The 24649-nt window shown below is 37.1% G+C and overlaps 1 protein-coding gene across 1 annotated transcript in view; it reads left to right on the top strand.

Annotated features, from left to right (window-relative positions):
* The window catches only part of LOC133635431 (cAMP-dependent protein kinase catalytic subunit beta-like), a 45746-nt gene extending 22209 nt beyond the window's left edge, over positions 1 to 23537 (top strand). Inside the window, exons 7-10 of the mRNA XM_062028629.1 lie at positions 5732 to 5827; positions 11531 to 11653; positions 11722 to 11886; positions 14143 to 23537. Of these exons, the coding sequence (XP_061884613.1) occupies positions 5732 to 5827; positions 11531 to 11653; positions 11722 to 11886; positions 14143 to 14268 (510 nt within the window). The 3' untranslated portion in view covers positions 14269 to 23537. The remainder of the gene's footprint in view (positions 1 to 5731; positions 5828 to 11530; positions 11654 to 11721; positions 11887 to 14142) is intronic.
* The last annotated feature ends 1112 nt before the right edge of the window (positions 23538 to 24649 follow it).

Below are 24649 nucleotides of genomic sequence, written 5' to 3'. Positions count from 1 at the left end.
CCTCGGCTCTGCTCGTCACCGCCGCTAATGTCATGGCTGTCTTGAGTTTCCAATCATTTCTACAACTCTTATTTTTTTGTGATGTAGTGATTGGAGCACATACTTGTTGCGCATAAAAAACATTCATGAAGTTTGCTTCTTTTGTGAATTTATTATGAGTCTACTGAAAATGTGAGCAAATGTGCTGGGTCAAAAGTATACATACAGCAACATACATGATAAATGTTGGTGAGGTAGAAAAGATACAATCAAATCAAATGAGCTTCTTGGCCTCTTAACTTCACTTGAGTGTTTATGATTGTTGACTTCTCCGAGCACATTTAAATAGGGCTCATGTGATGCAGTCATTAGACTCGCTTACAAACGCCACAATGGGAAAGTCAAATTAACTCAACACAGATCTGAAAAAAGGAATCATTGACTTGAACAAGTCAGGAAAGTCACTTGGAGCCATTTCAAAGCAGCTTAAAGGCCTACTGAAATGATTTTTTTTTATTTAAACGGGAATAGCAGATCCATTCTATGTGTCATACTTGATCATTTGGCGATATTGCCATATTTTTGCTGAAAGGATTTAGTAGAGAAAATTGACGATAAAGTTCGCAACTTTTGCTCGCTGATAAAAAAAAGCCTTGCCTGTAGCGGAAGTAGCGTGACGTCACAGGAGCTAGTATTCCTCACAATTCCCCGTTGTTTACAATGGAGCGAGAGAGATTCGGACCGAGAAAGTGATGATTACCCCATTAATTTGAGCCAGGATGAAAGATTCGTAGATGAGGAACGTTACAGTGAAGGACTTGAGAGGCAGTGATGGACGTATCTTTTTTCGCTCTGACCGTAACTTAGGTACAAGCTGGCTCATTGGATTCCACACTCTCCTTTTTCTATTGTAGATCACGGATTTGTATTTTAAACCACCTGGGATACTATATCCTCTTGAAAATGAGAGTCCAGAACGCCAAATGAACATTCAGTGCCTTTTATCTCCACGACAATACATCGGCGAAATGCTTTAGCTACGAGCTAACGTGATAGCATCTTGCTTTAACTGCATATAGAAACAAAAGAAATAAACCCCTGACTGGAAGTATAGATAGAAAATCAACAATACTATTAAACCGTGGACATGTAAATACACGGTTAATGCTTTCCAGGCTGGCGAAGGTTAACAATGCTGTGCTAACGACGCCATTGAAGCTAACTTAGCAACCAGACTGCACAGAGCTATGCTAAAAACATTAGCTCTCCACCTACGCCAACCTGCCCTCATTTGCTCATCAACACCCGTGCTCACCTGCGTTCCAGCGATCGGCAGAAGGACGAAGGACTTCACCCGATGCGTTTGGCGGCCCGGAGACGTAGGAAGTCAAGGTGAAGTCGGCGGCTAGCGCGGCTAGCGCTCCAACAAAGTCCTCCTGGTTGTGTTGCTGTAGTCCGCTGCTAATACACTGATCCCACCTACAACTGTCTTCTTTGCAGCCTTCATTGTTCATTAAACAAATTGCAAAAGATGTCCAGAATACTGTGGAATTTTGAAATGAAAACAGAGCTTTTTGTATAGGATTCTACGGGGTACCATAACTTCCGTTACTCGGACTTCGTCACGCGCGTACGTCATCATACCGCGATGTTTCAGCCGGATATTTCCCGGGAATTTTAAAATGTCACTTTATAAGTTAACCCGGCCGTATTGGCATGTGTTGCAATGTTAAGATTTCATCATTGATATATAAACTATCAGACTGCGTGGTCGGTAGTAGTGGCTTTCAGTAGGCCTTTAAGGTCCCAAGAGCAACTGTGCAGACAATTGTTCGTAAGTGTAAAGTGCATGGCACAGTTTTGTCACTGCCACAATCAGGAAAAAAACGCAAGCTATCATCTGCTGCTGAGAGAAAATTGAGAGTCAACCGAGAACCACCAAAAAGCAGGTCTGCAATGAATTGGAAGCTGCTGGAACACTGATTGATTGATTGAAACTTTTATTAGTAGATTGCACAATTCAGTACATATTCCGCACAATTGACCACTAAATGGTAACACCCTAATCCATTTTTCAACTTGTTTAAGTCGGGATCCACGTAATCAATTCATGGTAGGTGTCAGTGTCCACAGTCAAGCATGTTTTGCATCGCCATGGACTGAGAGGCTACCATGCAAGAAGGAAGCCCTTGCTCCAGAAGCCACACCTTAAGGCTCATCGAAAGTTTGCTGCTGATCACATGGACAAAGATAAGACCTTCTGGAGGAAAGTTCTGTGGTCAGATGAAACAAAAATGGAGCTGTTTGGCCACAATACCCAGCAATACCGTCAAGCATGGTGGTGGTAGTATTATGCTCTGGGCCTGTTTTGCTGCCAATGGAACTGCTGCTTTAAATGGGACAATGAAAAAGGAGGATTAGCTCCAAATTCTTCAGGACAAGCTAAAACCGGTACTTGTTGGGTGTTCCAACAGGACAATGACCCCAAACACACGTGAAAAGTGGTAAAGGAATGGCTAAATCAGGCTAGAATGAAGATTTTAGAATGACCTTCCTAAAAATGCTGAAGAAACAAGTCCATGTCAGAAAAGCAACACATTTAGCTGAACTGCAGCAATTTAGTGGTCAAGCAGAAGCTTGTGGATGGCTACCAAAAGCGCCTTATTGCAGGTCAACTTGCCAAGGAAGCAGATATTAACATTGCTGTATGTATACTTTTCACCCTCACATTTTCAGGAGAGCCATAATAAATTCATCAAAGAAGCAAACTTCATGAATGTTTTTTGTGAGCAACAAGTATGTGCTCCAATCACTACATCACAAAAAAATAAGAGTTGTAGAAATGATTGGAAACTCAAGACAGCCATGACATCATGTTCTTTACAAGTGTATGTACACTTTTGACCACCACTGTATATATATATATATATATATTTAATAATATAATTGGATATTAAAACGTTGAACCTGGACCTTTTTTTATAATCACAAAGTTGAGTGAGCAAGTTGTGTTATTTGTGGCCACGTGTGTTGACATTTTGTGTTGGTTGCATCTTGTTTTCGCACCATGACTAGTGGAGGTTGTTTGGATTGGGTCATATAAGTAATTGCTCTGCTGTGTTGCCTTCACATAAAGTTCATGGTATTTGACCTGATTTACTGACGTTGTCCACAAGATGGTGCCAGATTTGCAGCAATCAGATTGTCAGACATTTGGACCCCCCCCCCCACTTTGAAACCTTCCAATGGAAAATGTTATACAATTTATTTTTTTTCAAAACAATGAACTATGATCATCAACATTATAACAAATGAAGACTGGAAATATTTAACTTTGTATGCAGTGAGTTAATAATACATATTACTTTCACATTTGAAGTTGAATTGCTGACCTGATTGGACTTTTATACCATGATCAAATGTTTCCACTTTCACCTTTTTAGCCTATTATATGTGCACTGTTGACGAGCGATTAACCCAAGATTTGGCCACCGGAAAAAGACTGATCAGCGTAACAGCGCCGTAAATATTGGAGATATAGCCGCAGACAGCCATCTACAAAAAGTGCATATATTAAGAGGATAATGGCGGCTTTTAAGGAGACAAAGTCCAACTGGACAAGTCCGCTATTCGTCGCGGACATGGAGCAGCAGAAGTCAAGAGTCTCTAACACCAATACTGTCTATAATAACACCAGAAAAAATAGATTTGTTGCTAGTCGTTTTTAAAAAAGAAAAGGTCACTAATAGGATTGAAAACATTTCTAGAAACTTCAGAAATTCTGAAGAAAATACAACAAGACCCACTTTTATTCTCTGGCTTTTAACACGACGTGAGTTGTGTGGTCCTCTGTGTTTTTTAAAGGTGGCTTTCTATTTATTGTTTTAATTGGTTTTACCCTTTAAAGGCCTACTGAAAGCCACTACTAGCGACCACGCAGTCTGATAGTTTATATATCAATGATGAAATCTTAACATTGCAACACATGCCAATACGGCCGGGTTAACTTATAAAGTGACATTTTTAATTTCCCGGGAAACTTCCGCTTGAAAACGTCTATGTATGATGACGTATGCGCGTGACGTCAATTGTTGAAACGGAAGTATTCTGACCCATTGGATCCAATACAAAAAGCTCTGTTTTCATCTCAAAATTCCACAGTATTCTGGACATCTGTGTTGGTGAATCTTTTGCAATTTGTTTAATGAACAATGAAGACTGCAAAGAAAAAAGCTGTAGGTGGGATCGGTGTATTAGCGGCTGGCTGCAGCAACACAACCAGAAGGACTTTGATTTGGATAGCAGACGCGCTATCCGACGCTAGCCGCCGACCGCATCGGTGATCGAGTGAAGTCCTTCGTCGCACCGTCGATTGCTGGAACGCAGGTGAGCACGGGTGTTGATGAGCAGATGAGGGCTGGCGTAGGTGGATAGCTAATGTTTTTAGCATAGCTCTGTGAGGTCATTGTTAAGCTTCGCCAGGCTGGAAAGCATTAACCGTGTTGTTACATGTCCACGGTTTAATAGTATTGTTGATTTTCTGTCTATCCTTCCAGTCAGGGGCTTATTTCTTTTGTTTCTATATGCAGTTAAGCCCGATGCTATCACGTTAGCTCAGTAGCTAAAGTGTTTCGCAGATGTATTGTCGTGGAGATAAAAGGCACTGAATGTCCATTTCGCGTTCTCGACTCTCATTTTCAAGAGGATATAGTATCCCAGGTGGTTTAAAATACAAATCCGTGATCCACAATAGAAAAAGGAGAAAGTGTGGAATCCAATGAACCCTTGAACCTAAGTTACGGTCAGAGCGAAAAAAGATACGTCCTGCACTGCATTCTAGTCCTTCACTCTAACGTTCCTCATCCACGAATCTTTCATCCTCGCTCAAATTAATGGGGTAATCGTCGCTTTCTTGGTCCGAATCTCTCTCGCTGCTGGTGTAAACAACGGGGAAATGTGAAGAGCCTTTCAACCTGTGACGTCACGCTACTTCCGGTACAGGCAAGGCTTTTTTTATCAGCGACCAAAAGTTGCGAACCTTATCGTCGATGTTCTCTACTAAATCCTTTCAGGAAAAATATGGCAATATCGCGAAATGATCAAGTATGACACATAGAATGGATCTGCTATCCCCGTTTAAATAAAAAAAATTCATTTCAGTAGGCCTTTAAAATCGTTTTTAATCATATTTATTTTTATTTTGGTTTTATATTTATTTTATTTGTTTTTATTCAGTCATTGGTGGAGCTAAGGATAATATTTGAATATTGTTTTTAATATTGTTGTGCAGCACTTTGGAAACGTTGTTGTTTAAATATGCTATACAAATAAAGTGGATTGGATTGAACAAGCAGCAACAATTGAAAAATAGAGAAAAACGAAAAAATATATGTTAATACTCATGAACAATAACAGATTTGTTTTAAATGTGTATTTTATTCAGCCTGTTTAAAGATAATAGATGCATCATCAGAGAATATGCAAGCGGTATGATGTCATAATGACCGTGCCACGCCCCCACCGCCACAGGTATGTTGGCAATCTGGGGGAAACCTTAAAATGATTACCAATTTAAGGTGACTTTCTGCGGAAAAAACGCTTACTTTTTTGGAGAGAACAAGCAAGAAAAGGTGTGTTTTCCCCCCAAAATGATACATTTTGGACCAAAGATGTGCTTGTAGTGTAAATGCTGACTTGTGCATATGAATATGAAGTCCCCAACTGTGGTTCATTAGCATCATGCATGTCACAGGTCACAGACTTCGGCTTTGCTAAAAGGGTAAAAGGCAGGACCTGGACATTGTGTGGGACTCCTGAGTACCTGGCTCCAGAGATCATCCTCAGCAAGGTACGTCCTACTCACTCTGTATACCAGCTCCACTGCAGCCGACGCTCCAAAATGTTAGCATTTACCTGAAAATGAAACTGAAACTACGGCCGGTGTAATGAAAAATGATCATTGGTTGAAAACATGACCAGAGTTTTCCCTTTTTGTTCACAAAATATAAACGTAGGTGTACCTGTGAGTAGATTTAAGGTTTGAAGAAGAGGATTTGTGTGATTCATCAGGCTTTATAGTGCAAAATATTCCAGGACACTGAGCATAAACAGCCTTCACAGTAAACAACTTTGGGCCTCGTTTACCAAAGGTTTGCGCATCCTAACACAGGTGCAACCAAGCTGATCTACTAAACTTGTGAGCAGAGGATTGCATCTGTTAAGAGAGCAGAATAAGGTGTGCAAACCAATTTGCGTCTGTCTTCATTAGTATGCAAAATATATGCAGTTCATCAAAAGGGCCACAATACTGGGAGGAGAAGATGCAAATATAATTATGTAGCACGCGCAATGTGATTTATCAACACTCATCAGCGTGTTGCGAGCACCATTGAGCGTTTTATTTTGCACGTGCAAACTGGCAGTTCCACACGCGGCTGCAGACGACAATCCTCCGTTCTACGCGTGTCAGGTTCAAACACTGATGACATCTAATAATCAGACAAGAAGCAAGGAATCATGCAGAGACAGAGCTCGAGGACACACGTGTTTTGGGCTGTATTCTAGTTACAGAACCAAACTACGTTCTAAAAGTCAAGCCCGCGCGCCTCCTCTATTTATTTGGAAGGGCCCTATTACATCACTGAAGCTGTCGCTGAGGGTAGGGTGTAATCTCGACAACTCCAGTTAGACACAGTATATGATTATAGAATAAATAAAAATTAGTTGACGCTGGTCATATCGCCTTGTCTCTGCTCTGTCTGCGTCACGGCGGTGTTAGGCCTTGGCAGCCAGCAGGCCAAGTCTGGACACAACACTGATAAAGTCGGCTGGCAATCTTTTGGACTGCCAGCTTTGCACGGATACAAAAATAACACTTCAGCACAATTGACAATAATTCATAGCAATGGCCCTTAAGCATAAAGTTAGTGTGATAATACAAACCCCGTTTCCATATGAGTTGGGAAATGGTGTTAGATGTAAATATAAACGGAATACAATGATTTGCAAATCCTTTTCAAGCCACATTCAGTTGAATATGCTACAAAGACAACATATTTCATGTTCAAACTCATCAACTTTATTTTTTTTTTGCAAATAATAATTAACTTAGAATTTCATGGCTGCAACACGTGCCAAAGTAGTTGGGAAAGGGCATGTTCACCACTGTGTTACATGGCCTTTCCTTTTAACAACACTCAGTAAACGTTTGGGAACTTAGGAAACTCATTTTTGAAGCTTCTCAGGTGGAATTCTTTCCCATTCTTGCTTGATGTACAGCTTAAGTTGTTCAACAGTCCGGGGGTCTCCCTTCTGCTATTTTAGGCTTCATAATGCGCCACACATTTTCAATGGGAGACAGGTCTGGACTACAGGCAGGCCAGTCTAGTACCCGCACTCTTTTACTATGAAGCCACATTGATGTAACACGTGGCTTGGCATTGTCTTGCTGAAATAAGCAGGGGCGTCCATGGTAACGTTGCTTGGATGGCAACATATGTTGCTCCAAAAGCTGTATGTACCTTTCAGCATTAATGGTGCCTTCACAGATGTGTAAGTTACCCATGTCTTGGCCACTAATACACCCCCATACCATCACACATGCTGCCTTTTACACTTTGCGCCTAGAACAATCCGGATGGTTCTTTTCCTCTTTGGTCCGGAAGACACGACGTCCACAGTTTCCAAAAACAATTTGAAATTTGGACTCGTCAGACCACAGAACACTTTTCCACTTTGTATCAGTCCATCTTGGATGAGCTCAGGCCCAGCGAAGCCGACGGCGTTTCTGGGTGTTGTTGATAAACGGTTTTCGCCTTGCATTGGAGAGTTGTAACTTGCACTTACAGATGTAGCGACCAACTGTAGTTACTGACAGTGGGTTTCTGAAGTGTTCCGGAGCCCATGTGGTGATATCCTTTACACACTGATGTGGCTTGTTGATGCAGTACAGCCTGAGGGATGGAAGGTCACGGGCTTAGCTGCTTACGTGCAGTGATTTCTCCACATTCTCTGAACCCTTTGATGATATTACGGAGCGTAGATGGTGAAATCCCTAAATTCCTTGCAATAGCTGCTTGAGAAAGGTTGTTCTTAAACTGTTCAACAATTTGCTCAGGCATTTGTTGACAAAGTGGTGACCCTCGCCCCATCCTTGTTTGTGAATGACTGAGCATTTCATGGAATTTACTTTTAAACCCAATCATGGCACCCACCTGTTCCCAATTAGCCTGTTCACCTGTGGGATGTTCCAAATAAGTGTTTGATGAGCATTCCTCAACTTTATCAGTATTTATTGCCACCTTTCACAACTTCTTTGTCACGTGTTGCTGCCATCAAATTATAAAGTTAATGATTATTTGCACAAAAAACAAAAGTTTATCAGTTTGAACATCAAATATGTTGTCTTTGTAGCATATTCAACTGAATATGGCTTGAAAATGATTTGCAAATCATTGTATTCCGTTTATATTTACATCTAACACCATTTCCCAACTCATATGGAAACGGGGTTTGTATATACATAATTATTCTAACAACGTGTGCGTGTGTCAACATTTTGGATGCTCAGAAATAAAAAATATTATACATATCATCTATTCAGCAATTTCCTTTTATATTTTTATAGCTGCTGGTTGACTTACTGGGGCTGATTAAAATGAATTCACTGCTGATGTTTTTTTTTGTAATAAAATGTCTTAGTATAATACATCTCCTTCATTAGGCCTATTTAACTGACGGCCCGCGGGCCACATCCAGCCCGCCAAAGCTTTTCATTTGGCCCGCCGAGCATCGGCTTGATGTAACCATTATAACTAGGTTTGCATTACTCCCGCCACCCCACGGGGGGCAACAGTGAGGTATATGTAACACAATGACGCAGCAGTGGGGTGGGTAGAAGAAGTAAAAAAATCTTAAATAAATTGCAAAAATCTGACTTTTAATAAGGACTGGACAACAAAGTATGAATGTTCTGCCCCGAGTAAGTGCTCCAGTCATTGTTTCCTGGCGGACCCTTTAAGTGACGGACACATTGTTCCAGTTTAGCAGCAGTAATGATCCAAATCCACACGTGTAAGCATCATCACGAAACTGGGTCAAATCGTTTGTAAGTAAATATTGTGCATAACAATATTTAGTTAGTTTTGTATTGAAACTGCTGACTTTGTGATGTCTTTTGTATCCCTGGTCATGTTAGCCATCAAAGCTTCTTTAATACATTTGACCAGTAGAGGGCGATAACGCTACACCGTCGGTTTAATCGTGATAAGTCACATTCATTGTGTGCAATGTTTGATGTGTGTAATGTACATTTGTAGTTTATTGTGTGAATGTATTAACACTAAACATTCTATTTATGTTGATGTAAAATACACAATGGACGTTTTACTTTTGTAATGTTTAATATATGTTTGTATTTTCAGTCTTAAATGAAGGAAGATGTGTAAAGAAATAAAACAGGAAGGAAAGGAATTCAAAACATCACTCCTCAACAAAAGTTCCATGAGCTTCTGTTTCTTCATGCTGTTAACTATCTGTCTCGCTGCACACGCTGGAAATGAGTAGCGAGGGCAGAATAATACATTTACTGACAGTGCAGAGTGAGTTTTTGCAATGAAGTAAACGCAGTGTCAAAAAAACATAACCTGCGGAGGCACTTTTTGACAAAACATCTACATCTTGATGTCCGGCCCCGGAGCCATTGGGCTCTTGAAACCGCGGCCCTCTTCATGACGTAGTTAAATAGCCCTGTCCTACACGAAAAGACATCTTTCATTCTGCATTTTCCTGCGTTTGAGTCACAAATGTGCTGGTGATCACGCCTCGGTAGGTTGTGAGTTCAAACCCCGGCCGAGTCATACCAAAGACTATAAAAATGGGAGCCATTACCTCCCTGCTTGGCACTCAGCATCAAGGGTTGGAATGGGGGGTTAAATCACCAAAAATGATACCCGGGCGCGGCCACCGCTGCTGCCCACTGCCCACTGCTCCCCTCACCTCCCAGGGGGTGATGAAGGGTGATGGGTCAAATGCAGAGAATAATTTCGCCACACCTAGTGTGTGTGTGACAATCATTGGTACTTAAAAGTCGGAATTTTTTTCTGTCAAAAAATCGAGATTATTTTCTGTCAAAAAGTCAGGATTTTTTCTGTCAACAAGGCGGGATTTTTTCTGTCGAAAAATCTGGATTTATTCTGTCAACAAATCGGGATTTTTTTCCGTCAACGAATCTGGATTTTTTTCTGTCAACAAGTAGGGATTTTTTCTGTCAACAAGTGGGGATTTTTTCTGTCAAAAAATCGGGATTTTTTTCTGTCGAAAAAGTCTGGATTTTTTCCGTCAAAAAATCGGGATTTTTTTCTGTCAACAAATCGGGATTTTTTTTCTGTGAAAAAGTCGGGATTTTTTCTGTCAACAAGTCAGGATTTTTTCTGTCAACAAGTCGGGATTTTTTCTGTCAACAAGTCAGGATTTTTTCTGTCAAAAAGTCTGGATTTTTTCTGTCAACAAATCGGGATTTTTTTCTGTCAACAAATCGGGATTTTTTTCTGTCAACAAATCGGGATTTTTTCTGTCAAAAAGTCAGGATTTTTTCTGTCAACAAGTCGGGATTTTTTCTGTCAACAAGTCGGGATTTTTTCTGTCAACAAGTCGGGATTTTTTCTGTCAACAAATCGAGATTTTTTCTGTCAACAAGTCGGGATTTTTTTGTCAACATATCGGGATTTTTTCTGTCAACAAGTTGGGATTTTTTTTGTCAACAAGTCGGGATTTTTTCTGTGAACAAGTCGGGATTTTTTCTGTCAACAAATCGGGATTTTTTCTGTCTACAAATCGGGATTTTTTCTGTCTACAAATCGGGATTTTTTCTGTCAGCAAATCGGGATTTTTTTCTGTCAACAAATCGGGATTTTTTTCTGTCAAAAAATCAGGATTTTTTCTGTCAAAAAATTGGGATTTAATCTGTCAAAAAAATCTGGATTTTTCCTGTTAAAGAAAATCGGGATTTTTCTGTCAAAAAATCGGGATTTTTCCTGTGATCAGCACGTTGATACTTCATGGGACCTTTGAATCCTAGTCTGGTCAGACGCTGCTGCTCACTGCTCCCCTCACCTCCCAAGGGGTGATCAAGGGTGATGGGTCAAATGCAGAGACTAATTTCGCCACACCTAGTGTGTGTGTGTGACAATCATTGGTACTTAACTTTAACTTAAAATAATTAAGCGTGTATTTGTCCGTGTTGTCTAGATTGCGATTCGGAAAAAGTGTGACAGCTTATAGGCGTCTCCTGCTTGTTTGAAAACGTAGCAAAACACCACAGGTAGGAGGATGATAACATGAATGTGCAGAAAATGAGTGTCGCCGTGGTACGCACGCAAAATCCTCATTTAAATAAGGCGGTCTGCACCACTTTACAATTGCACACGCAGTCTTAGTAGATCACACGCTGTTTTTATTTTTGCTCATGCTGTGTAGGGCGTGGTGTTTGGATCTTAGTAAATGAGGCCCCCCTATGTTTTGTGAGTACTCAGAGACTTGCTTCCTCTTCCAGGGCTACAACAAAGCTGTGGACTGGTGGGCACTCGGAGTCCTCATCTATGAGATGGCTGCTGGTTACCCTCCGTTCTTTGCTGATCAGCCCATACAGATCTACGAGAAGATCGTTTCTGGCAAGGTACCGCCGTGCTGACACTGGACTCCTTCGACCTTCCCGTGGAAAATGAGCTGGTGTTTTGTGTGTAGGTACGATTCCCCTCCCACTTCACCTCCGACCTGAAGGATCTGCTGAGAAACCTCCTACAGGTGGACTTGACCAAGAGGTTTGGGAATCTAAAAAATGGCGTAAACGACATCAAAAATCACAAGTGGTTCTCCACAACGGACTGGATAGCCATCTATGAGAGGAAGGTAAGACCGTCTTCTTGATATTTTCCGGACTATAGAGTGCACCAGTATATAAGCCGCACACACTACATTTTGGGAAAAAATTTTTTTTTAACATATATTAGCCACATAAATCGCAGAGAAATACGTTGTGAAATTACTTCTTTACACATAACTATTCTGTAAACATTTATTTACTTAATTGTTTCCAAACGCTGTCTGTAACACGGCAGTAAAACGGTTGATCAAACAAAACAGAAGTCATGGAGTAATGGTGTCATTATCTAATGCTAATGACACTAGCTTGATTACATTACGATAACACGTATATTATATACAGAAAAAATCCCGACTTTTTGACAGAAAAAAATCCAGATTTGTTGACAGATTAAATCCCAATTTATTTTTATATTGTTTTTATATTTATTTATTTTGTTTTCATTCAGTCATTGGTGGAGCTAAGGATAGTATTTGAATCTTGTTTTTAATATTTTTGTGCAGCACTTTGGAAACATTTTTGTTGTTTAAATGTGCCATATAAAAAAGTTGTTTGCAAGATCACCGTTCAGTTACTTCTCGTTTTGCCCTGTACACGTCTAACCAGACTAGGATTCAAAGGTCCCATGAAGTATCAATGTGCTGATCACAGAAAAAATCTCGACTTTTTGACAGAAAAAATTGAGATTTTTTTGGACATAGAAGAATCCCGATTTTTTTGGACATAAAAAATCCCGATTTTTTTTGACAGAAAAAATCCAGATTTTTTGACAGATTAAATCCCAATTTTTTGACCGAAAAAATACCGATTTTTTGACAGAAAAAATCCTGATTTTTTTGACAGAAAAAATCCTGATTTTTTGACAGAAAAAATCCCAATTTTTTGACAGAATGAAATCCAGATTTGTTAACAGAAAAAAATCCCGATTTGTAGACAGAAAAAATCCAGATTTGTTGACAGAAAAAAATCCAGATTTGTTGACAGAAAAAAACAAAACAAAAAAAACAAAATTTTTTTGGACATAAAAAATCCCGATTTTTTTTTGATAGAAAAAATTCCGATTTTTTTTGACAGATTAAATCCCAATTTTTTGACAGAAAAAAATCCAGATTTGTTGACAGAAAAAATCCCAATTTTTTGACAGAAAAAAAATCCAGATTTTTTGACAGAAAAAAATCCCGATTTGTAGACAGAAAAAAATCCCGATTTGTAGACAGAAAAAAATCCAGATTTGTTGACAGAAAAAATCACAACTTTTTGACAGAAAAAATCCCGACTTTTTGACAGAAAAAAAGCCCGATTTTTTGACAGAAAAAAAATCCCGATTTTTTGACAGAAAAAATCCTGATTTTTTGACAGAAAAAATCCTGATTTGTTGACAGAAAAAAACAAAACAAAAAAAACAAAATTTTTTTGGACATAAAAAATCCCGATTTTTTTTTGACAGAAAAAATCCAGATTTTTTTTGACGGATTAAATCCCAATTTTTTGACAGAAAAAATCCAGATTTTTTGACAGAAAAAAATCCCAATTTTTTGACAGAAAAAAAATCCAGATTTGTTGACAGAAAAAAATCCCGATTTGTAGACAGAAAAAATCCATATTTATTGACAGAAAAAAATCCAGATTTGTTGACAGAAAAAATCACGACTTTTTGACAGAAAAAATCCCGACTTTTTGACAGAAAAAAAGCCCGATTTTTTGACAGAAAAAAAATCGCGATTTTTTGACAGAAAAAATCCTGATTTTTTGACAGAAAAAATCCTGATTTTTTGACAGAAAAAATCCTGATTTGTTGACAGAAAAAATCCAGACGGATTAAATCCCAATTTATTTTTATATTGTTTTTATATTTATTTATTTTGTTTTCATTCAGTCATTGGTGGAGCAAAGGATATTATTTGAATCTTGTTTTTAATATTTTTGTGCAGCACTTTGAAAACATTTTTGTTGTTTAAATGTGCTATATAAATAAAGTGGATTGGATTGGATTGGAAACGGCACTTCTACTTCCGATTTAAAGCTTGAAACAACAGGAAACACTTTTGACATTAACCCGGCAACACCTGCAGTGAGCGAACTCGTCCACAAGATGGCTCCAAAGCAAACAATACCACACCAATTCAGGGTTTTGCATGTGTTTCATAAAAACTATGCTGGCATTACGGTCCGTCAGGGAAGAAAAATCCATAAAATTGCCGCCCCGTTTTACGAAACGCAGGGTTCAAAGCGCAGGGAAAAATTGAAAGGAATTGACAGTCATTTTTAAACTGTACTCTTAGGTTGAAGCCCCCTTCTTACCCAAGTGCAGAGGACCGGGAGACACAAGCAACTTTGACGACTACGAAGAGGAGGACATTCGTGTCTCGCAGACAGAAAAGTGTGCGAAGGAGTTTGCTGACTTCTAGCGAGTTCCAGCAGGGCCTCTCCTGGGAGTGAAGGTGGAACTGTCATGTGTCCAAAACAAATGCTCTGTTCTTTTGTTGCACAAGTGAAGGAGCTCCTTAGCCGGCCCACACACACCACCAACTTATCCTCTTCCCTCCCCTATTTTCTCCACCTGTTTTTTAAATAACATTCGCGTTCCAACTGAGGCCCGTCCTTGAAGATAGTAGCATTGCACTTCCGTCTTGTTTTGTCCGCTCCGTCAATCAACGTCCTGGTGGTTTGTCCAAAACAGTTGTGGCTAGCAGCGTGGTTTGTCCATTCAATTTGAAAATGTTGAACCTGTGTTTGGATTCCGGGTGGTCAGAGATACTCAGCACCACCACGTCATTGTTGTCCGCACTCAGTCGTATCCTTCACTAAATGACGCATCATTACATATAAACATAGGCCTGAAGTACACTGGAGTCACCTTTTGCTCAAAGGCACCTCAGCAGTGCCTGCTGGTGCAAAATACACTATATTGCCAAAAGTATTTGACCACCTGCCTTGACTCACATATGAACTTGAAGTGCCATCCCATTCAATATGACCTTTTGCAGCTATTACAGCTTCAACTCTTCTGGGAAGGCTGTCCACAAGGTTGCGGGGTGTCTTTATAGCAATTTTCCACCATTCTTCCAAAAGTGCATTGGTGAGGTCACACACTGATGTTGGTGGAGAAGGCCTGGCTCTCAGTCTCCGTTCTAATTCATCCCAAAGGTGTTCTATCGGGTTCAGGTCAGGACTCTGTGCAGGCCAGTCAAGTTCATCCCCTTGCTTTGTGCACAGTCATGTTGGAAGAGGAAGGGGCCCGCTCCAAACTGTTCCCACAAGGTTGGGAGAATGAAATTGTCCAAAATGTTTTGGTATCCTGGAGCATTCAAAGTTCCTTTCACTGGAACTAAGGGGCCAAGCCCAACTCCTGAAAAACAACCCCACACCATAATTCCTACTCCACCTGTGGCCGGGCCAAGTGATTAGAACACCTGATTCTGATCATTTGGATGGGTGGCCAAATACTTCTGGCAATATAGTGTATGTCTAGTCAGTGATGGAGATTCTAAAGCCCCATGACTTATTTACAAACTTCATTGGTTCCTGGACAGGGTTCATAAATGGAAAAGTTCCCAGAGTGAAGTAAATCTCTCCGTAAGAAACAATGTAAACATGAATAATGTCTTGACAAAAGTGGGTTGTTTAGTGGAGATTAATACTTTCAAACAGTGCTCTACTGTATATCAAACAAACATAAGTGGGTGAAGGATTCACTTTCTATTTATCAACAAGCTACAACAACGACAAGCTGAACTGTTCTGTATGCGCCCTTTAGTGCCCTCACAAAAGACCAGAAATCACAGAAACCTTGAACTTTAACAACCATTTTGCTGCAATAGTAAACATTTGGAAAAAGTCAAATCCACTCTCATGAGCTGCTCCTCACGAGAGGACACCGAGGGAGAGAAGGAGTCATGTTTCCATTGATTCTTATGGGGAACTCTGCTTCACTGTCTGCAAACCACGTTGAAGAACCAAATTGGGTCCGTAGATGGAGGTTCCTCTGTACGTGTTTTGTTTTGGTGCGGCAAGAAGCCATCATTTTTTTACAATCCCAAAGTCCTTTGCTGTCCCTCACCTTCATTGAAATTGGTGAGAATTCCAGCCTTGTATCAAGAAGACTAACTGGGATACCTTGAGGCTAGCTCGGGAGTGGGATTTTTTAAGTGACACCAGGAAATGAGTGGCAGCTTGAAGTAAGAGCTAAAGATCCGGGTGCTGCTGTGCTCAGTAATGCCCATTTCAAACTGTGGCTCTTCTCCAAACCAGTGAGGCCACCATGCTGTCCGTGGACTTGGACTGTGAATGCAGTGTGCTTCCCTTATCGTTTGTGCCTTGATCTGTGCCCACCATTCTAAGAAAGTGACAAACGCAACTATGACATTCACAAATTCTCATTTCAGAGTTCGGGGGGAAATTGTGTGCAAGATCACCGTTCAGTCACTTCTCCTTTTGCCCTATACACGTCTGACCAGACAAGGATTCAAATGTCTCATGAAGTATCAACATGCTGATCACAGAAAAAATCCAGACTTTTTGACAGAAAAAATCCCGATTTTTTTGACAGAAAAAATCCCAATGTTTTTTACGGAAAAATACAGATTTTGTGACAGAAAAAATCCCAATTTTTTTGACAGAAAATATCCTGATTTTTGATGGAAAAAAAATCCCGATTTGTTGACAGAAAAAAACCAGACTTGTTGACAAAAAAAATCCCAATTTGTTGACAGAAAAAAATCCTGAGTTTTTGACAGAAAAAAATCCAGACTTTGTGACAAAAAATAAATAAAAATTTGACAGAAAAAATACACGTTTTGACAGAAAAAATCCCAATGTTTTTTACGGAAAAATACAGATTTTGTGACAGAAAAAATCCCAATTTTGTTGACAGAAAAAATCCTGATTTTTTGACGGAAAAAAATCCCGATTTGTTGACAGAAAAAAATCCAGACTTGTTGACAGAAAAAATCCCAATTTGTTGACAGAAAAAAATCCTGAGTTTTTGACAGAAAAAAATCCAGACTTTGTGACAAAAAATAAATAAAAATTTGACAGAAAAAATACACGTTTTGACAGAAAAAATCCCAATGTTTGACAGAAAAAAATCCTGATTTTTTGACGGAAAAAAATCCAGACTTGTTGACAGAAAAAATCCCAATTTGTTGACAGAAAAAAATCCTGAGTTTTTGGCAGAAAAAAATCCAGACTTTGTGACAAAAAATAAATAAAAATTTGACAGAAAAAATAGATGTTTTGACAGAAAAAATCCTGATTTTTTGACGGAAAAAAAATCCCGATTTGTTGACAGAAAAAAATCCAGACTTGTTGACAGAAAAAATCCCAATTTGTTGACAGAAAAAAATCCTGAGTTTTTGACAGAAAAAAATCCAGACTTTGTGACAAAAAATAAATAAAAATTTGACAGAAAAAATAGAGTTTTTGACAGAAAAAATCCCAATGTTTGAAAAAAAAAATCCTGATTTTTTGACGGAAAAAAAATCCCGATTTGTTGACAGAAAAAATCCAGACTTGTTGACAGAAAAAATCCCAATTTGTTGACAGAAAAAAAATCCTGAGTTTTTGACGGAAAAAAATCCATACTTTGTGACAAAAAATAAATAAAAATTTGACAGAAAAAATACACGTTTTGACAGAAAAAATCCCAATGTTTGACAGAAAAAATCCTGATTTTTTGACGGAAAAAAATCCTGATTTTTTGACGGAAAAAAATCCAGACTTTGTGACAAAAAATAAATAAAAATTTGACAGAAAAAATAGATGTTTTGACAGAAAAAATCCTGATTTTTTGACGGAAAAAAAATCCCGATTTGTTGACAGAAAAAAATCCAGACTTGTTGACAGAAAAAATCCCAATTTGTTGACAGAAAAAAATCCTGAGTTTTTGACAGAAAAAAATCCAGACTTTGTGACAAAAAATAAATAAAAATTTGACAGAAAAAATAGAGTTTTTGACAGAAAAAATCCCAATGTTTGAAAAAAAAAATCCTGATTTTTTGACGGAAAAAAAATCCCGATTTGTTGACAGAAAAAATCCAGACTTGTTGACAGAAAAAATCCCAATTTGTTGACAGAAAAAAAATCCTGAGTTTTTGACGGAAAAAAATCCATACTTTGTGACAAAAAATAAATAAAAATTTGACAGAAAAAATACACGTTTTGACAGAAAAAATCCCAATGTTTGACAGAAAAAATCCTGATTTTTTGACGGAAAAAAATCCTGATTTTTTGACGGAAAAAAATCCAGACTTTGTGACAAAAAATAAATAAAAATTTGACAGAAAAAATAGATGTTTTGACAGAAAAAATCCTGATTTTTTGACGGAAAAAAAATCCCGATTTGTTGACAGAAAAAAATCCAGACTTGTTGACAGAAAAAATCCCAATTTGTTGACAGAAAAAAATCCTGAGTTTTTGACAGAAAAAAATCCAGACTTTGTGACAAAAAATAAATAAAAATTTGACAGAAAAAATAGAGTTTTTGACAGAAAAAATCCCAATGTTTGAAAAAAAAAATCCTGATTTTTTGACGGAAAAAAAATCCCGATTTGTTGACAGAAAAAATCCAGACTTGTTGACAGAAAAAATCCCAATTTGTTGACAGAAAAAAAATCCTGAGTTTTTGACGGAAAAAAATCCATACTTTGTGACAAAAAATAAATAAAAATTTGACAGAAAAAATACACGTTTTGACAGAAAAAATCCCAATGTTTGACAGAAAAAATCCTGATTTTTTTGACGGAAAAAAAATCCCGATTTGTTGACAGAAAAAATCCAGACTGGATGACAGAAAAAATCCCAATTTGTTGACAGAAAAAAATCCTGAGTTTTTGACAGAAAAAAATCCAGACTTTGTGACAAAAAATAAATAAAAATTTGACAGAAAAAATAGACGTTTTGACAGAAAAAATCCCAATGTTTTTTACGGAAAAATACAGATTTTTTGACAGAAAAAATCCCAATTTTTTTGACGGAAAAAATCCTGATTTTTTGACGGAAAAAAATCCCGATTTGTTGACAGAAAAAATCCAGACTTGTTGACAGAAAAAATCCCAATTTGTTGACAGAAAAAAATCCTGAGTTTTTGACAGAAAAAAATCCAGACTTTGTGACAAAAAATAAATACAAATTTGACAGAAAAAATAGACGTTTTGACAGAAAAAATCCCGATTTTTTTTGATAGAAAAAAATAGACGTTTTGAGAGACAAAATCCAGATTTTTTGACTGGAAAAATCCAGATTTTGTGACAGAAAAAATCCAGATTTTTTGACAGAAAAAACCCCAATTTTTTTGACGGAAAAAATCCCGATTTGTTGACAGAAAAAATCCGATTTGTTGACAGAAAAATTCCCGATTTCTCGACAGAAAAAATCCCGATTTTTTAACAGAAAAAATCCAGACTTTGTGACAGAAAAAATCCCGATTTTGTGACAGAAAAAATCCAGACTTGGTAACAAAAAAAATAAATAATTTTGACAGAAAAAATCCCGATTTTGTGACAGAAAAAATCCAGACATGGTGACAGAAAAAATCCCAATTTGCTGACAGAAAAAAATCCAGATTTGTTGACAGAAAAAAATCCAGATTTGTTGACAGAATAAAATCCCGATTTGTTGACAGAAAAATCCCGATTTGTTGACAGAAAAAAATCCAGATTTGTTGACAGAAAAAATCCCGATTTGTTGACAGAAAAATCCCGACAGAAAAAAATCCCGATTTGTTGACAGAAAAAATCCCGATTTTTTGACAGAAAAAATCCCAATTTTGTGACGGAAAAAATCCTGATTTGTTGACAGAAAAAAATCCCGACTCGTTGACAGAAAAAAATCCCGATTTGTTGACAGAAAAAAATCCCGACTCGTTGACAGAAAAAAATCCCTACTCGTTGACAGAAAAAATCCAGACTAGTTGACAGAAAAAATCCCGACTCGTTGACAGAAAAAAATCCCGATTTTTTGACGGAAAAAAATCCTGATTTGTTGACAGAAAAAAATCCTGATTTGTTGACAGAAAAATCCTGATTTCTTGACAGAAAAAAATCCCGATTTCTTGACAGAAAAAATCCCGATTTGTTGACAGAAAAATCCCGACTTGTTGACAGAAAAAAATCCAGATTTGTTGACAGAAAAAATCCTGACTTTTTGACAGAAGAAATCCCAATTTTGTGACGGAAAAAATCCTGATTTGTTGAAAGGAAAAAATCCCGACTCGTTGACAGAAAAAAATCCCGACTCGTTGACAGAAAAAAATCCCTACTCGTTGACAGAAAAAATCCTGACTCGTTGACAGAAAAAATCCCGACTTGTTGACAGGAAAAAATCCCGATTTTTTGACAGAAAAAAATCCTGATTTTTTTGACAGAAAAAAATCCTGATTTGTTGACAGAAAAAAATCCAGATTTGTTGACAGAAAAAATCCAGACTTTGTGACAGAAAAAATCCCGATTTGTTGACAGAAAAAAATCCAGACTTTTTGACAGAGAAAAATCCAGATTTGTTGACAGAAAAAAATCATGACTTGTTAACAGAAAAAAATCATGATTTGTTGACAGAAAAAAATCCTAATTTGTTGACAGAAAAAATTCCGACTTTTTGACAGAAAAAATCCCGACTTGCTGACAAAAAAAATTCCGATTTGTTGACAGAAAAAATACCGAATTTTTGACAGAAATAAATCTCGATTTTTTTGGACAGAAAAAAATCCTGATTTTTTCTACAAGAAAAATCCTGACTTTTTCACAGAAACAATCCCGATTTTTTGACAGAAAAAAATCCAGACTTTTTGACAGAAAAAAATCCAGATTTGTTGACAGAAGAAAATCCCGATTTTTTGACAGAAAAAAATCCAGATTTTTTAACAAAAAAAATCCAGACTTTTTGACAGAAAAAATCCCGACTTGTTGACAGAAAAAATCCTGACATTTTGACAGAAATCTTTCCTGACCTTTGATCCGTGCATGTGAAACACAATCTCCGTATTGTCATTTAGGATGTTTTGAATGTTCACATCCTCGTCCTTGGATTCTTAGCTCAATGAATGGATCGCAGGTGGACTGTTCACACCAGCAGGCCTCATCAGTTCCTGCTCACAGACGTAGATAGGACAGCTTTAGCCTGAGAGCCTGGTGCAGGATCCAAAGTAGTTATCCCCCAACCACCCTTGTCTGGGCATGTCCCCTCTTTTACAGCAGGGGTTCTTAACCTTTTTGACTTCGGGGCCCAACTTTTCTACTACAGAGGGGCCCAAATATTAACACTGAATTAGTAACCTTACTCTTCATTTTAATCAAGGCTAGGTAATGAAGGTTTATCAGACTCCAGTGTAAAGGCGCACTGGCCCCACACTTCCATCAAGTGAAAACAGGAAGTTGACCACAAGGAAGTCGCTACTACTACAAAATAAAATAAAAGTTGCAGCACCTTAAAAATGTGTTTTTTTTGGTAAAGTAATATAATATGTGAATGTATGTATATAGAGTAATATATTCGGGAGGGTTGTAATCTTTTAATGGCTGTTAAGTAGAGGAGACACGGACATCAGCGTGGATCTATGGGAGCTTTATGTAATAATGTGGTCAGAAATGGTACTGCAACCACGCTCAAACTTCTGTAGTCCCCCCCCCCCCCCTCTCCCTGACTGAGGTTGCCAGATACGCAGTGGAATCCAGCTGGATGGACTGGACTACTCCAAGGAACTTCAAACTTCCACTGCCTCTGACTAGGCAATCATATGGTTATTGTCAGTACTATCAGAAAACCAAGACTAAAAGCAACTACAACCAACGCAAGCAATGGTTCAAGTTCAAGTAGCAATGATAGTCACACACACACTAGGTGTGGCAAAATTATTCTCTGCATTTGACCCATCACCCTTGATCCCCCCCTGGGAGGTGAGGGGAGCAATATCCTGGTTTTGTTCCTGGCTTTGTCATGAATAAGTTGAGAATGGTAACTTTTAGATGTACTAAGGTTTGACATGTTTAGTAACTTAACCAGTGGCAGTAGCCAGACCAAGATGGCAACCAGGATGTGACACGCTCACAAACTTTCTAATTGGTCAAACTGTGGAGGGCGGGGCATCGAAATGAAAGCAATAACAATATTTTGGGGCTGTAAATCTAATTTTGAAATGAGCATATGAACTACTGTTATCAGTTGTAAAGGTATTGGAAAGGAAGATGATTTATTAATAGTTGATAGAAAAAATCCCGACTCGTTGAAGAAAAAAATCCCTACTCGTTGACAGATTGTTTGGCAGAAAAAATCCTGTTTTGTTGACAGAAAAAATCCCGATTTGTTGACAGAAAAAAATCTCGACTTTTTGACAGGAAAAAAATCCCGATTTGTTGATAGAAAAAATTTCGACTTTTTGACAGAAAAAATCCCGATTTGTTGACAGAAAAAATCCTGACTTTTTGACAGAAAAAAATCCTGACTTGTTGACAGAAAAAAATACCGACTTGTTCACAGAAAAAAATCCCGACTTGACAGAAAAAATCCAGATTTGTTGACAGAAAAAAATCTCGACTTTTTGACAGGAAAAAAATCCCGATTTGTTGATAGAAAAAAATTCGACTTTTTGACAGAAAAAATCCCGATTCGTTGACAGAAAAAATCCCGACTCGTTGACAGAAAAAAATCCCGACTTGTTGACAGAAAAAAATACCGACTTGTTGACAGAAAAAAATACCGACTTGTTGACAAAAAAAAATCCCGATTTGTTGACAAAAAAAATCCTGACTTTTTGACAGAAAAAATCCAGATTTTTTGACAGAAAAATCCAGATTTTTTGACAGAAAAAATTCAGATTTTTTGACGGAAAAAATCCCGATTTTTTGACAGAAAAAATCCAGATTTTTCGCCAGAAAAAATCCCGATTTTTCGACGGAAAAAATCCCGATTTTTTGACGGAAAAAATCCAGATTTGTTGACACAAAAAATCACGACTTGTTGACACAAAAAAATCCTGATTTTTTGACAGAAAAAGGAATATGATTTTTTAATGACTTTTGACATTTAATTTAATGATGACTTGACATGAAATTATTACATATGACTCCTTTCATTTTCAACTCGCATCCATCCATCCATTTCCTACCGCTTGTCCCTTTCGAGGTCGCGGGGGTGCTGGAGCCTATCTGAGCTGCATCTCCTTCTGTTTGTTTGTCATTACTGCCACAAGTGGTGGAAAACTGCATTACAACATACGGACGGACCGCAGCTGGTTAAGAAAGACTGTTGTAGAGGATAAATACTTTGGGTCCTGCACCAGGCCCTCAGACTAGAGCTGTCCTATAGAAAGTGTGAACGCCAACCGATGAAGCCTGCCCAGAACCTGGGGTTCTAAACCTCTTTGACCTCGGGACCCAACTTTTCCACTCAAATATTAACTCTGATTTAGTCATCTTACTCTTGATTCTAGTCATATTCAATATTTATAGGGCTGCAAGGATCAATTTGATGAGAAAATTCATATTTTGTTGCTTCGATGAATCGTTCAATGTGTGTAACTGAGAAATGTGTACAATTTGGACTGCACGGAACTTAAACAATATGTTTCATAAATAACCTGTCAATAAAATGAAAGTTAAATAAAAATACAGCTTCGCCACTTTAGTCATAATTTTTGCACTTAAAGGGGATCTGCACTTTTTGGGGATTTTTGCCTATCGTTACTAATCATTATGAAAGACATGACAGGTGGATTTATGTTTTTTATGCATTCTAAATATTAATAATATACCTAAATAAAAGTCCGCTTGGGAGTTCCAATATTCTACCCATAAAATCAAATAAATAACCATTAAAAAACAACAGCAATACTCTTATTTACATTTGGTGACTTTATTATTGACAAGTATTAGTGATATTGTTATTATAAATATTTACAAGTATTAGTGATATTGTCATAAATATTAACAAGTGTTAGTGATGTTGTTATTATAAATATTAACAAGTATTAGTGATACTGTTATTATAAAGATTAACAAATATTAGTGATATTGTTGTTATAAATATTACCAAGTATTAGTCATATTGTTATTATAAATATTAACAAGTATTAGTGATATTGTTATTATAAATATTAACAAGTATTAGTGATACTGTTATTATAAATATTAACAAATATTAGTGATATTGTTATAAATATTACCAAGTATTAGTGATATTGTTATTATAAATATTAACAAGTATTCGCGATATTGTTATTGATATTGTTATTATAAATATGAACAAGTATTAGTGATATTGTTATTATAAATATTAACAAGTATTAGTGATATGGTTATTATAAATATTGACAAATAGTGACATTGTTATCATAAATATAAACAAGTATTAGTGATATTGTTATTATAAATATAAACAAGTATTAGTGATATTGTTATTATAAATATTAACAAGTATTAGTTATATTGTTATTATAAATATTAACAAATATTAGTGATATTGTTATTATAAATATTAACAAGTATTAGTCATATTGTTATTATAAATATTGACAAATATTAGTGATATTGTTATAATAAATATTAACAAGTATTAGTGATATTATTATTATAAATATTAACAAGTATTAGTGATATGGTTATTATAAATATTGACAAATATTAGTGATATTGTTATCATAAATATAAACAAGTGTTAGTGATATTGTTATTATAAATATAAACAAGTATTAGTGATATTGTTATTATAAATATAAACAAGTATTAGTGATATTGTTATTATAAATATTAACAAATATTAGTGATATTGTTATTATAAATATTAACAAGTATTAGTCAT

The sequence above is a fragment of the Entelurus aequoreus genome, linkage group LG19 (genome assembly GCF_033978785.1).
Source record: "Entelurus aequoreus isolate RoL-2023_Sb linkage group LG19, RoL_Eaeq_v1.1, whole genome shotgun sequence".
Taxonomy (NCBI): domain Eukaryota; kingdom Metazoa; phylum Chordata; class Actinopteri; order Syngnathiformes; family Syngnathidae; genus Entelurus; species Entelurus aequoreus.
Note: the sequence above shows the minus strand (reverse complement) of the source record. Positions and strands in the feature narration are given on the sequence as shown.